At 45.5% G+C, this 14282-nt stretch overlaps 1 protein-coding gene across 1 annotated transcript in view; it reads right to left on the minus strand.

Annotated features, from left to right (window-relative positions):
• Window positions 1-1353: 1353 nt before the first annotated feature.
• The window catches only part of LOC136616830 (cytochrome P450 2C15-like), a 28333-nt gene continuing 15404 nt past the window's right edge, over window positions 1354-14282 (minus strand). The window contains exons 6-7 of the mRNA XM_066594222.1: window positions 13856-13997; window positions 1354-1580 (exon numbers count right to left, since the gene is read on the minus strand). Of these exons, the coding sequence (XP_066450319.1) occupies window positions 1402-1580; window positions 13856-13997 (321 nt within the window). The 3' untranslated portion in view covers window positions 1354-1401. The remainder of the gene's footprint in view (window positions 1581-13855; window positions 13998-14282) is intronic.

Raw genomic sequence — 14282 nt, forward strand, 5'->3', positions numbered from 1 at the left:
TAGCTGGAGGGCTATTATCTGCATTCAGATTGTTTGTTCTCCCCGTGGAGAACTGCTGATAAAGCTGAATGAGAATTTTTTGCTAGCAATGCATGAAAAGTGCACGATGGGTGCACATTTAGATGTAACGATTATCGCTAAAACGATCACCTTTTAGCGATCATCGCTCCGTGTAAATAGGCCTTATAAGGCCATGTATTCTCCTCTGGGAAATTCAATATGCAAATGGACAGATGGAACAATGCCTCTAGGGCACCACGTATTAGAAGGCAACATTCCTGCAAGTCAATGTCTGACCTTTCAACAAGCCTTATAACAGGATCGGGAATAGGAGCCAAACCAAAGTCCTCTATAGAAAGGAAAGGTAACCATGAATGAAGTATGCAGCTTGCAGGTGATTTACCAAACAGAAAACTTGAATTCACTCAGTGAGTTGTGTACCGATGTACCAGGCATTAGAACAGACACTGATGTACTACGCGATTTATGTAGTATGTCCATTCTAAAACAAAGTGTATTAACAGCAATCTATGCAAATACCATACACATAGTATATCAATGTTGCATTGAGCCACAGCTGGTAGGATACAGATGTAGCAGACAAAAAGAGCTGTTGGTTTTATAAGTGGATTGCTGAGGATATACTTCATGGGCTCATTCCCACGCCTGTATATTTGCAACTTATTATGTGTGCATTTTTTACGCACATGATGCACAGTGAATGGGCTCCATGGTTTTAAATAGAATCGTTCAGCTGCGTATCTTTCACATGATTTTTGTTGCATGAAAAAAAAAAATACAAAATTTCCTATTTTGGCATGTTTTAAGCACCATGCAAGCCCATTGAATTCAAAGGGGTTGTGTGAATATCTAGTAAATACACAGGAAACCTGCATATCTACACTGGAAACAATGCCCTTGAGGTTTTTTTTAACGCACATAAATAGCCTGTGTGTGTAAAAAAAACTACAGATAGGCATAAATATGCAGGGAAACAGTGTTTTTGGTCTGAAAAATGTAATACAGCCATCTGGAAGAGCGCTAAGCATTTACCCAACAAATTATATCCACAATGCCTAACAAAGTCAAAACATATGAAAAGTGAAGTAATTTATTGGTTAATATTAAAAGTGTATCCCAACAGTAGACCTCCATGACACCTCAGTAGAATATGTCGAATGTCTGATAGATGGAAAGTCCACCCCTCAGATCTATACCTACTGGAAGTCAGTGGGTCTTGTTACACCCATCGTGTAAATCAATAGGACAGAGAGCAGGTTAAGCATGTGCTCTGCTCTCCGCATAGCAGTCTATACAAGTGATATAATCATTTTACTTTATCTGCTTGTGAGCAGTTAAAAGTGAACAGCATTTTCCCCAAAAGATCGGACCCCCTATGCCCTAGCTGCGGGGTATGGCACAGATTGCAAAAGGTTTAGGAGAATTTAGAGACCCCAATGCAGGGGTAAGGTCCAGTTCAGCAGCGGATTGGGCCTTGAATGTGAGCTGTTGCAAAAGTGATGTAAAAAATAGGAAGAGCTCCATTTTAGCCAAGGACTCACCAGTGCATCTTCTTCTACCTATAAACAATGGAAAAAAAAACAACGTCAATAGATAGAGTAGCATTTAATAATAATCTTTATTTGTATAGCGCCAACATATTCCGCAGTGCTTACAAAGATGAGGGAAATATAGAAAGACACAAGTACAAAAATTACAGAACCATGGTTACATGTAGTAAACAGTTGATGGAAACAATAGGGGTGAGGGTCCTGCTCCAACGAGCTTACATACTACCAGTAATGGGGTGATACACAAAGTAAAGGGGCTGGAGATGGGCACGTTATGGCGAGGTGGAGAGTGTGGGATGCTATACACAAACAATGGTCAAACGTTCAGCCGTGTGCTGGCAGAAATCGGTATGACTACAGGGGCGGTTTATGGCGGCTAGCAGGGATTGCAGTCAATAGGTCAGGGAGCATGTTATCAGCTGGAGTACAGAGGGGTTTGGTTTAGGGGATATGGCATGCCTCCCTGAAGAGGTACATTTTTAGAGCATGCCTGAAGTTTTTATATTCTTACTACTTGTAAGTTTTGCTGCTTGGTCAGTACTGTTTGGATACTTATATGGTGTATATGATCTCTTACGGTTTTGAGGGTACTAATTTACACTGAGCATTCCATAAAAGTACCACACTTCTGTCCACCAATTATTGTAAAGTCAGCTTTATATCCAACTAGCTGATATACCCTGCTTCTCCCGAGTTAATTTGGTACTGGTGTTTATCTGGTGTTCACACGGAAAATCTTATGAAGTCAGAGTTACTTTAGAGATTCCGCGGAAAAAAATATGTTCCCTATTTTGCATGGTTCTTTGCGTTACCCAGGAAACACAACGTGGTGGTAACCATGCGACATTTCCTTTATATAAAATAACATTGCAAAGTGAGAGAATTCGATTATGTACATAAAATTTGGACGCCAATTCTTTTGCGCTTAGAATTGAATAATCGAGTTGGGACCCATTAGCTTTTCCTATTTATGACAATCAATGCTCGTGCCAAATTTCAAGTTTCTATGACATTGGGAAGTGAGAAAATTAGATTCCGTACGTAAAATTTGGACGCTAATTCTTTGGCGCTTACAATTGAATAATCGAGTTGGGACCCATTAACTTTTCCTATTTATGACATAATCAATGCTCGTGCCAAATTTCAAGTTTCTATGACATTGGGAAGTGAGAAAATTAGATTCCGTACGAAAAATTTGGACGCTAATTCTTTGGCGCTTAGAATTGAATAATCGAGTTGGGACCCATTAGCTTTTTCTATTTTTGACAATCAATGCTCGTGCCAAATTTCAAGTGAGATAGGAGTGAATTTCTTACCGAAAATTCCTTTTTTCCGAGTCATCCTGACATCATACCTTGTAGGGACAGGAAGCAAGAGACTTCAAAAGGCTCCTCCCGCCTCCCATTCTCCAGTGTCTTCTAAATTACTTACATGGACATGTCGTGGTTAACCAAGGAAGATATTTATTTGCTCCGAAACAAAAATAACATGGTTAGTTCTATTTGAACATAAGCAAGAAGAGGTTAGCTTACCCGGACTTAAACAAAGGATAATATGCACAAATTTTCCGTATAAAATGAATGTCCGACATAGGAGCTTCAGGGCTACAGATTCGTGCCCGCATAAACATAAATATAAACGTGGGAATTTGGGAGGGAAATACGTGCCGTCAGGATGACTCAGAAAAAAGGAATGTTTGGTAAGAAATTCACTCCTTTTCCCTGGCGTCATCCTGACGGCATACCTGGAGTATACCAGATTATCTCTTTAGGGAGGGACCACTGCTAGCAAGACCTTTCTCCCGAATGAGAGATCGGAGTAGAGGTCCGTATTCAGCCTGTAATGTTTCGCCAACGTGTGCAGGTTGGACCATGTGGCTGCCTTGCAAATTTGGTCCGGTGTCGCCATAGCCCTCTCTGCCCAGGAGCAGGATACTGCCCTGGTTGAATGGGCCTTGAGTCCTTCCAGGATAGGTCTGTTGCAGGAAGAGTCGGCCTGCTGGATGGTGGATTTTATCCAGCGGCTAATGGACCTCCTAGAAGCCGCTCTTCCTCTGCCCGGGCCCTGAAATTGAACAAAAAGACAGTCAGCCTTCCTAAAGGATGACGTCTGCTCTAAAGTAGCATAGAATGGCCCTCCTTACATCCAGGCTATGGTAATCTCTTTCCCTATCATTCTTGGGATTTTGACAGAAAGATGGGAGAATAATTTCTTGCTGTCTGTGGAATTTTGAGGCTACCTTCGGAAGAAAAAAGGGGTCTGTTTTTAGTATAACCTTATCGTCCTGGACTAGTAGGTAAGGTGTTTTACAAGATAGGGCCTGGAGCTTGCTTACGCGCCTTGCTGTTGTGATAGCTACCAGAAACATGGTTTTAAAGGTGAGGCAACCTAATTGGTATCTGATCGATAGACTCGAAGGGGTCTTTGCAGAGATTTTGGAGAACTAGGTTTAGGTCCCATGGGGGGGGACCATACTACGGCTAACTGGCCTCATTCTTTCTGCCGCTTTCATGAACCTGCGGATCACTCTATGATCCGCTAAGGGTTGGTCTATAATGGCAGAGAGCGCTGATACCTGTACTTTCAGGGTCCCTGGTCTCAGGTTTTTATCTAGACCCTCCTGGAGGAAGTCCAAAATCTCCGCCACCGAAGTGTCAAGATTGGAGACTTCCAGCCCCCTCCAGGAGGAGAATTTTTTTCCAGATTTTGTTATAAATAGCTGAGGTCACAGGTTTGCGAGACTGGCGTAGAGTCGCGATAACTGTGGAGGACAGACCTTGTCTTAGTAGCGTCTGTTCCTCAATATCCACACTGCGAGGTTCAGTCTCTCTAAGTTGGGGCACAAAACTGGGCCCTGCGCTAGGAGATCCGTCCTGGGTGGAAGGCGGATTGGCTCCATGATGGCGAGTCTTAGGAGTACTGGAAACCATGCCCCTTTTTTCCCCAATATGGGGCGATTAGGATTAGCGTGATATGGCTTTGCTGGACCTTCTGACGAACTCTCGGGATCAGGGGTATGGGGGGGTGGAGGCATACGCCAGACTGAAGTCCCAACTCAGGGAAAAAGAGTAACCCCTCGGCCCTGTCCCTCGGATCTAGGGAAAAGTAGGCGGGGCATTTTGAATTTTTGCTGCTCGCGAATAGGTCCACCTGTGGACTGCCCCAGGATTCTGTAATAAGACGAAATTCCTCTTGATTCAGAGACCATTCCCCGGAGTCTAGGAGTCTTCGACTGAGAAAGTCGGCTGTCAGGTTCTGGGACCCTTTGAGATGGACCGCTGTCAGAGACTGTACCGGGCTGTTAATTTCAGCAGGTGAAAATTTCTGATGCCTCCCTGGTGGCGAATAAGTGAAACAGCGGTTACATTATCAGAGAAGATCTTAACATGTCTTTTCTTTAGGATATCCTGAGCTCTGTGAAGCACCTCCCAGATGGCCCTAAGTTCTCTGAAATTTGAGGTCTGGGCATGCAACGTCGGACCACATTCGCCCTGGAGCAGGCGCTGCCCCACTTGCGCTCCCCAGCCAGACTGGCTTGCGTCGGTGACTACGGAGATGAAGGGCTCTGCCACCCATGGGGACTCTGCTTCTAGATTGTCAGTTGACCGCCACCAGCGGAGGGACCCTGTGACAGATGATGACATGGGCATTCTGCTGTCCAGAGAGGTTGTTGCCCCGTCCCAGTTGCCCAGGATGGCTCTCTGTAGCGTTCTTTAGTGCGCCTGGGCCCAAGGAATAATACCGATACAGGAGGTCATGAGGCCCAGGAGCCTCATTGTGTCCCTAATAGAGATGAGCGAGCATACTCGTCCGAGCTTGATGCTCGTTCGAGTATTAGGGTGCTCGGGATGCTCGTTACTTGAGACGAGCACCACGCGGTACTCATCTCGATTAAACGAGCACTGACCATTGAATTCAATGGAGCCGGCAATACAGCCGGCTCCATTGAAAGCAATGGGCTGCCGGCGAGCGCGGGATGAATGGTCGGTAAGGGCTTAAATATAAAAGCCCTTCCCTGCAATTTATCCAGAAATGTGTAAAAAAAAAAAAAATAAAAAAAAAAATATTATATATATACTCACCTGGTCCCGGCAGACGGAGTTCAGCGCGGCTGGCGGCAGTCCTCCTGAACTGCTCGGAACAGCTGTGAGTAGTATTCAGCAGCCGGAGATTTAAAATCCCCGCCTGCTGAATGAGCTGCCTCTAATTGGTCACAGCCTGACCAATCAGAGGCAGATCTCACTCACACACCCATTCATGAATTCATGAATGGGTGAGTGACTGCTGCCTCTCATCTGATTGGTCCCGCTGAGCCAATGAGAGGCAGCAGTCACTCACCCATTCATAAATTCATGAATGGGTGTGTGAGTGGGATCTGCCTCTGATTGGTCAGGCTGTGACCATTCAGCAGGCGGGGATTTTAAATCCCCGGCTGCTGAATACTACTCACAGCTGTTCAGAGCAGTTCAGGAGGACTGCCGCCGGCCGCGCTGAACTCCGACCAGGTGAGTATATATATATATATATATATATATATATATATATATATATATATATATATATATATATATATATATATATATTTTTTTTTTTTTAATTTTTACACATTTCTGGATGAATTGCAGGGAAGGGCTTATATATTTAAGCCCTTCCCGACAATTCATCCCACGATCGCCGGCAGCCCATTGCTTTCAATGTAGCCGGCTGTATTGCCGGCTCAATTGAAATCAATGGGCTAACATCGTTCTTCTCTGCCACAGCTGTTACAGCTATGGCAGAGGAGAACGATCTTTATGCTGACAGTGCGGGGGGGGGGGGGGGGGTTCTCACTCTTGCCACTATTGTGGCTTGATAGTGGGACCTGGGAACTTGAGATGCAGCCCAACATGTAGCCCCTCGCCTGCCCTATCCGTTTCTGTGTCGTTCTCATCACTTTCTTGAATTACCCAGCTTTCACAAATGAAAACCTTAGCGAGCATCGGCGATATACAAAAATGCTCGAGTCGCCCATTGACTTCAATGGGGTTCGTTACTCGAAACGAACTCTCGAGCATCACTGAAAGTTCGACTCGAGTAACGAGCACCCGAGCATTTTGGTGCTCGCTCATCTCTAGTCCCTAATCGTTATTTCCTTCTTCTGGCCGCATTTCTGTGCTGCCAGTCTAAGGCTTTCCTGCCTGGGTGCAGGCAAAGACAAGGTCTGCGACACCAAGTCTATCTGTACCCCCAGGATGGTTTTCCGCATCTCGTGGAAAAGACTAGACTTAGGGAAGTTAACTATCCACCCCAGTCTCTGAAACAGGGAGGTGACTCGGCTGGTATCCTCTGAGGATCTTTGGTGAGGAAGCAATTACCAGGAAATCGTCCAGGTATGGTATGATGTTTATGCGCCACCATCTCTACCACTATTTTAGAAAATATTCTGGGTGCCGTAGAAATGCCGAAAGGTAGGCACTGGAATTGAAAATGGCGTACACGGCTTCCTATCCTGATGGCGAATTGCAGGTACTTGTGATGTTCTGGCAGGATTGGGACGTGGTAGTACGCGTCCTTTGGATCGACGGTACTCAAAGTCCCCTCTTTCGATCAGAGTTTCTGCTGACCTGACTGTTTCCATTTTAAACCTTTTGTAGGTAATAAATTTGTTCAGGCCCTTCAGATTAAGGATCATCCGGAAACTGCCGTTTGGTTTTTTGATCAAAAATAGGGGTGAGTAGAATCCCAGGCCCTGCTCTACTGTGGGGACCCGAACTACCACCCCTATATGTAGCAGCTTAGAAATTTCGTTTTTAAAGATTACCTGCAGGGCAGGGGATTGCGTGGGGGTGACTGAAGAAATTAGGGGGCCAGGGGAAGAATTCTATTCTGTACCCCTGGTCTATGAGCTGCAGGACCCACGGGTTATCTGTAATCTTCTGCCATTCCCAGGAAAAATTCAGTAGTCTGCCCCCCACCTGGTACTCTATGGGGGTAGGGGTTGTTTTTGTCTTACCCCTGCCTCCTTTGGGGTAGGACCAGCGCCCCGTCTTTCCTTTGCCCCGATATGGCTTGAAGGATGGCTGACGTTTGTGGGGAAATCCCGTTCTCGCCTGGTCCGGAAAACTGTGGGTCTTGTCGGTATCCTTTTTAAGGATCTCCTCCAAGTCCGCGCCAAAGATGTGCTGACCATGAAAACGAATATTACACAGTCTTCCTTTGGATGCCCTATCTGCCTTCCACGTTTTCAGCCAGACCGCCCGCCTGGCCATGTTAGACAATGCGGCGCTTCTGGCCGCCAGCCTCATGGATTCGGCAGATGCATCTGCCAGGAAGCCTGTTGCTGACCTTAGTAGAGGCATGCATTCCAGTAACGCATCTCTAGGGGCCTTCTGTTTGATCTGGTCGTCGAGTTCCCCTAACCAGAGGAGCATTGACCTTGCCACAGAAGTCGCTGCGATATTGGACTCCAGCGTATAGGCCGTTGTTTGCCAGGCCCGTTTCATCAAGGCTTCTACCCTTTTGTCCATCGGGTCTTTAAGATGAGAGGAGTCCTCGAATGGTAGGGCTGTCTTTTTGGCCATTCTGGCCACCTGTGCGTCCACCTTGGGAACATCCTCGTAGATGCTCACGTCTTCCTCCGCAAAATGGAGTCTCTCTTTATACTTGCGGGATAAATAGAGGTGTTTGTCTGCGCAGGCCCATTCATCCGTGATCACTTTTCTCAGGGTATCATTAACCGGAAAGACGATGCGGTTCCTTGGTCTGAGCCCGCCGAACATGTCGTCCTGTACGGACCTTGGCTCAACCACATCCTCGACCTTCAAAGTATCCCTGACTGCTTTGATCAGGTTATCCAGGTCCCCAGATGAGAAATAATATTTTTTATTCTCATCCTTGGCGTCAGGGGGACGGTCAAAGAGTTCACCATCTGACAGGTCGCCCAGGGATTGTTCAGACTCTGAGCTCGTTAGCGGTATGTGGCTAAACCTTTTAGCGGCCCTTCTTTCCCGCTGAGCTGGGGGGGCGGGGGGGGGGGGGGGGGGAGACTGGAAATCGATGCCCAGACCTCCTCTCTAACCAGGGAGCTAATATCTTCCCTAAATGCGGCGTGTTCATCCATAAGGATCTTGGAGGTACAATCAGGGCATAGCGGCTTTTTATACGCCTCGTCCAGTTTTTTAAGACACGGGGCGCATTTCCTGTGTCTTTTCTTAAGGTCCTGTTTAGACCGGGTGGATTCCCTCTCCTGCAAAGTTATATGCATGCACATAAGGGGAAAAAAAACACACAATGCTAAATCCCCGAGCATATTATCCCTGCAAGAAGTCACACTTACAGTTTGCAGGGCTTCCATCTCTGATTCCTTTGTAGTCATAATGCCAGATAGCGTAGACAGAACCTGATAGACAGATTAATCCTTCTCTGAAGGTGTGCTGTCAGTGGAAGCTTGCCGGGGGGGGGGGGTCTCCATTTTTAAATCTCCCGCCACTTCCGGGCTCTGCCGGCGGCGCCTGACGTCACTGTGTCATTGGCTCCGCCCCCCAACGGCGCGCGCAGTCGTGTCGGCATGCCTGGAGGAGAGAGGCATCTGAGCCTATGGCCCGCCGCTCTCTTGGCTCAAAAACGCCCTGGAAGAGGAAGGAGGGGACTCAAGGACCTCTGGTCTGCCGCTTCGACCGCTGCGGTGGTGAACCCCGAGCGGTCAGAACTGTGGCCCACCGTGCTCCTGGACCGCGCTGACACCCAAAGGGAGATGAGAAGGGAAGCAGCCCTGTGAACCATCAACCCCTACTGTCAGCCTGCTTGGAAGAGAGGTGAGGGGGGCGGGGGAAGCAGCCCTATGGACCGTCCCCCCAGCTGTCATCCTGCGGCTCCCCAGAGGGAGCTCCTCTTGCATGTCCCTGTAGGGACAGGAAGCACTGGAGAATGGGAAGCGGGAGGAGCCTTTTGAAGTCTCTTGCTTCCTGTCCCTACAAGGTCAAGGTGCAACCTCCAGGTATGCCGTCAGAATGATGCCAGGGAAAAATTAGATTACGTACGTAAAATTGGGACCCTAATTCTTTTGTGCTTAGAATTGAATCATCGAGGTAGGACCCATCAACTTTTCCTATATATGACATAATCAATGCTCGTGCCAAATTTCAAGTTTTTATGACATCGGGAAGTGAGAGCATTAGATTAGGTACGTAAAATTTGGATGCCAATTCTTTTGCGCTAAAATTGAATGATCGAGTTGGGACCACTTTACTTTTCCTACTTTTGACATAATCCATGCTTTTGCCAAATGTCATGTTTCTATGACATTGGGAAGTTGGAGAATTAGTGGCGAGTCAGTGAGGGCTTTTGTCTATATATTTATTTATTTAATTTATTTATATTAGGGTTTTTTCCATAATAGATATCACCAAAGTGCAGATAAGTGTCTGATCACTGGGACCCTCATTGCTGGGACCTCAGCTAATCATTAGAACAAGTATCCTAGGCCCCTCATTATCCTTCCGTGCACAACCACAAAGATTAGGTGTTTGAATGGTGTCACCATGTGTCTTTTCATCTGTGTCTTTTCATCTGACTCTCTATTCAAACTTTTTGGAGATTAATGCTATATTTAGCCATAGTCAGTCCTACATACTTTGAATGTAGTGGCAACATGCATGATATACCACTGCCCTATTCCAACTCCTTACTGAACTGGGAAATGGAGTTCCAAGGCTAGAGATTCATGGGGCTCCCAGCAATCAGATATTTATCACCTGTTCTGTGCATAAGTGGAAAAAAGTAGTTGTTTTTTAGGACAACACCTTTAAAAGGGGTCATAGTGGCCCGGAAGGTCCTCCAGCGTAGCCACAAAATCATTTGTCCTGTAACACCTATCTATGGGCTCCTAGGAGACATAGGTGTTTACGTCAGAAAAACCCAATTTTCCCCTTTCTTCTCAAAGCTAAAGCTAACTGCTTGGCAACAGCTGGCTGCTGATAGGCTGCTTGTCATACTATCACTGATTGGCAGAGGGGGATGGTGTAATAGTCCAATGCGGAAAAATATCAGGTTGAGACAGGAGGTTAGGGGGAGGTGTATACAGAAAATGCAAGAGTTAGACAGGAAGATAAGTCAATTGGAGAGAAGAGTCATCGGACGACGTCGTATAGGAGGAGTATTAAGAAAAATTGTAGATCAATATATCAGTTAATTGCTTTTGCTATTATATCTTTATAGTCTACTATCTAGCATCCTGCTAGTATGAATAGCAAAGGGGTTAAATGTAACCCTTTATATACACACACACACTAGTGAATGTATGTTACTGGGTAGGACAGAGATAAGATAGTCCTCCAGACCCCCTCCCTTGCATTCCATCCTAATGAGAAAGTAAGGGTTTCTCTGTCTGTTTTAGTTACACCTTAAAAAGGTATGAACTTATGTTAATCATTTTAGTTAGAGCCCATCATGTATTCTTATTAGTTTTGAAGGTATATACTTACCTGTGATGTCATTTATGATGTATGAACAACATGCAACTTTGAATACATTAGAAATTATTTGATACTGCAACAGGTTGGTGTGATTGGTATTTCTCATGCTTCTACATGAGATCTGAGATAGTCTTCTTCATAAACAAAACAAATTCTCAACAAGGAGTTCTGCAGAGTGTGCAGCGATAACACATTTTCAAGTTGGGAAGCCAGGAATCACCAGCTCCCTAATCGACAGCAGTGTGGCGAAGAAAACATAAGACCTATTCCACTAAAACAGTGACTTACACAAAACCCAGTGAAGTCAAAGCCAGGGAAAGTAAAGAGGCCCATCTTAATATCAACTTTACTAACTGCCTTAAAAACTTCCAGTAAGCCCAGCAGATAACTAGGACTGTGGGCGTTCTACTGAGTCAAAGAGAGGAGAGCGTTGAACATTAAATTGTGTTCAGCTGTATTCTACTGTAAAACATGTCATTTCAGTGCAAAATCATTAACCCTTTCCAATCCATTTATTTTTTCTCACCCATTCTCCCCAGCTCCAAATAAATTGGAGCTGGGAGAACAGGTGAGAAAAAATACATTTTCCCTGCACCCTCCTGATCTGACAGAGTTCAGGAGGGTGCAGGGAGGGACCTGCTTACCTGACCGGCGTCTTGTGCATTCTCCTTCTGCCTCCCGGCTCGGCGATCATGTGACCGCTGGGGTCAGGTGACACCTGGCGGTCACATGATCGCCGGGTCGGGAGACAGAAGGAGAATGCACAAGACGCTGGTCAGGTAAGCAGGTCCTTGCACGGTGCAGGCTCCCGGCTCGGCGTTCATGTGACCGCCGGGGGTCAGGTAACACCGGCGGTCACATGATCGCCGGCCGGAATCTATGCATTGCATAGCGCTAATTGAGCGCTATGTAATGTATAAAGAAGTGGGCAGAAAGGGTTAAAAACCCTTTCTGCCTTCTCCTCGGGGGTCCTCGATGACGACCAGTAAAGGAGTGCATCTGCACCCGATGTGCCTGACGATCGGGTGCAGATCCACTCCTGCACTGCAGTGTCGGGCCTGCCCCGACATCGGAGCTGTGGAGGAAAATGATGTCGTCGGGGCAGGCCCGACATTGGACTGGAAAGGGTTAACTCTGCCAATTACTGCAAGACTACCATTTGCGTTTTGTTATTCTACACATTTGAGCTCATGTAAAACTGTGCACTTCCAGTTTATTAAATCAAAGCTACCAGGACTTGTGTCAGTTATTTGACACGTGACAAACCACCCTTAATATTCAGAGACTGTAAAACTATTTTGCCACTGTGCGACTACCGAGTACGGAACCTTTGCCGCCATTGCCGGGAGAGATCACAGAGCCACCCGTGAAATCTATATTGCTTTCCCGTGGTCTCTTCCTCATTGGATCGCCCCCCTCGGACGCTACAGATGCCTGTAAGACGCTATTGCTATGTCTGACCTGATGTGTTTATGTATTACTTTGCCATATGACTTTACAATGTCACCTACAGTGGCCACCAACTTCTGCCAGTAAAAGCGGATAAATGTCTGTTGTGAGAAGCCAGACCCATGACTAGCTAATTGTCTCACATCTTTATTTTAAAAAGGGGTTTTCATTATAAGACATTTAAGGTCTTCATAGGCTCTTTTTCTTTAATTTATTTATTTTAAAAAGACAGGAATTGGAGGGAAGGTTTTTATATCTGGGTCTGGTCACCAATTCGAAAGTCAAATGTTATTCACCTCAACTGGCTACCACAATGTTCCCCAGCAAATGTCAGTAGCTCAGACCGATAGCCATATCTATTTGCTAGACAACTGAATATTTCTTCACCTGCTTCTGTTTTCTGCTGCAGCCCTGCTGGATCCGACCATAGCGCTCTTTTCCATGGCCAATGGTAGGGTGGCAACCCGTGCCTGCGAATGAAGCCAGGTCTGTGGCCAATTGAACGGAGAATCAAGCTTCCTTGCTTTCAAATTGTAGTTCATTCCTTTACTTGGCTCAGGTTCCTCATGAAACTGACCCCGATCCTGAATCTTGACTGATCTTGGCCTCATTCCCAGATGTTGCTTCCGCATTTTTCAACTGCCCTTGTGATGGTTTAGCTGGCATCGGTTGTACAACTCCTGACTCTGACCCTGGCTCTTCAACTTCTATCCCAGCAATGGAATGTCCAGCACTTTTTTTTCCTTCCCAAACTTAATAAGGGAAAGAACAGAGATGGTACAGGTACACTCTGCACTAGAGTTTCCACTTCCAATAGTCCGTATAAAAGAATATATATAGGGATGTAATCAGTACTCATATATACATAACATCCCTGATGTCTCATGGTTCTAAAACTCAGATTCAGAAGAGAAGTTTGACACTCGAGCATCTCCGCATTTGACCAGGTTTGTCAACTCTTGCTAGTAAAAGTTTTGAGCTCTGATGGCGATTTTGAAAAGCTATCCCACTTAAGAATTTTAAATGGAGCTTGAAGTCTTAAGTAACATTTTAAAGAAATAATCAACTTTGGCGAATCATTTATTTGTTAGAACAGTTACCTGAAAAATACCTGTAGCTCATCACATGTTTTTTGTTGGCTGAACTAGTAATCAGCTGTAATTTAATTTAGTATTCAATATCCCTGCAGTGCAACCAAAGGGCAAATTAAGCACTACGCCATTGCAATTTAAAACAAGCTGTAAATGCATGGAAGTGTTTAGTTCTCTAGAACAAAAACACTTTATCTATATTATAAATGAGTCTTCTATGGAAGATTCGCCTCTGTATGCTTAGAAATGTATTGTCCCCTCCTACAGTACAGTTATTAGTTATGAATGTTACCTATTGAGAAGGGTATGAAGGCCTCAATCTTTTTGAAATTTCCTTCCGAGTCAAGAAAGTGTTCTGGATAAAACTCATTGGGTTTCTGAAAGTATTCTTTGTCTCTGTGTATAGAATGCAGCACAGGAATGATAGGAGTTCCCTGGGAGGGGGAAAAGAAAGTATGCATTATTCAAAATAGTATGAGTTATATTGTCAATAGATAGTACATTTTTGGGTTTGCATTAAAGGGGAATTTCAGGGAAATACTATTGATGATCTATCATCAGGAATACAGAGGTCATAGCGGACGTCTCTGTGTTGACCTTTGCTCTGACCACTGTATTTGGAGCGGAAGTCTCCGCTCCGACCTCCCATATAGTGGCCTGCGCTTGCAACTGCAGGCACGGCTCTCATTGAAATCAATGGGAGTCGTGCCTGCAGTTAC

Source organism: Eleutherodactylus coqui, chromosome 1 (assembly GCF_035609145.1).
Source record: "Eleutherodactylus coqui strain aEleCoq1 chromosome 1, aEleCoq1.hap1, whole genome shotgun sequence".
Classification (NCBI taxonomy): Eukaryota; Metazoa; Chordata; class Amphibia; order Anura; family Eleutherodactylidae; genus Eleutherodactylus; species Eleutherodactylus coqui.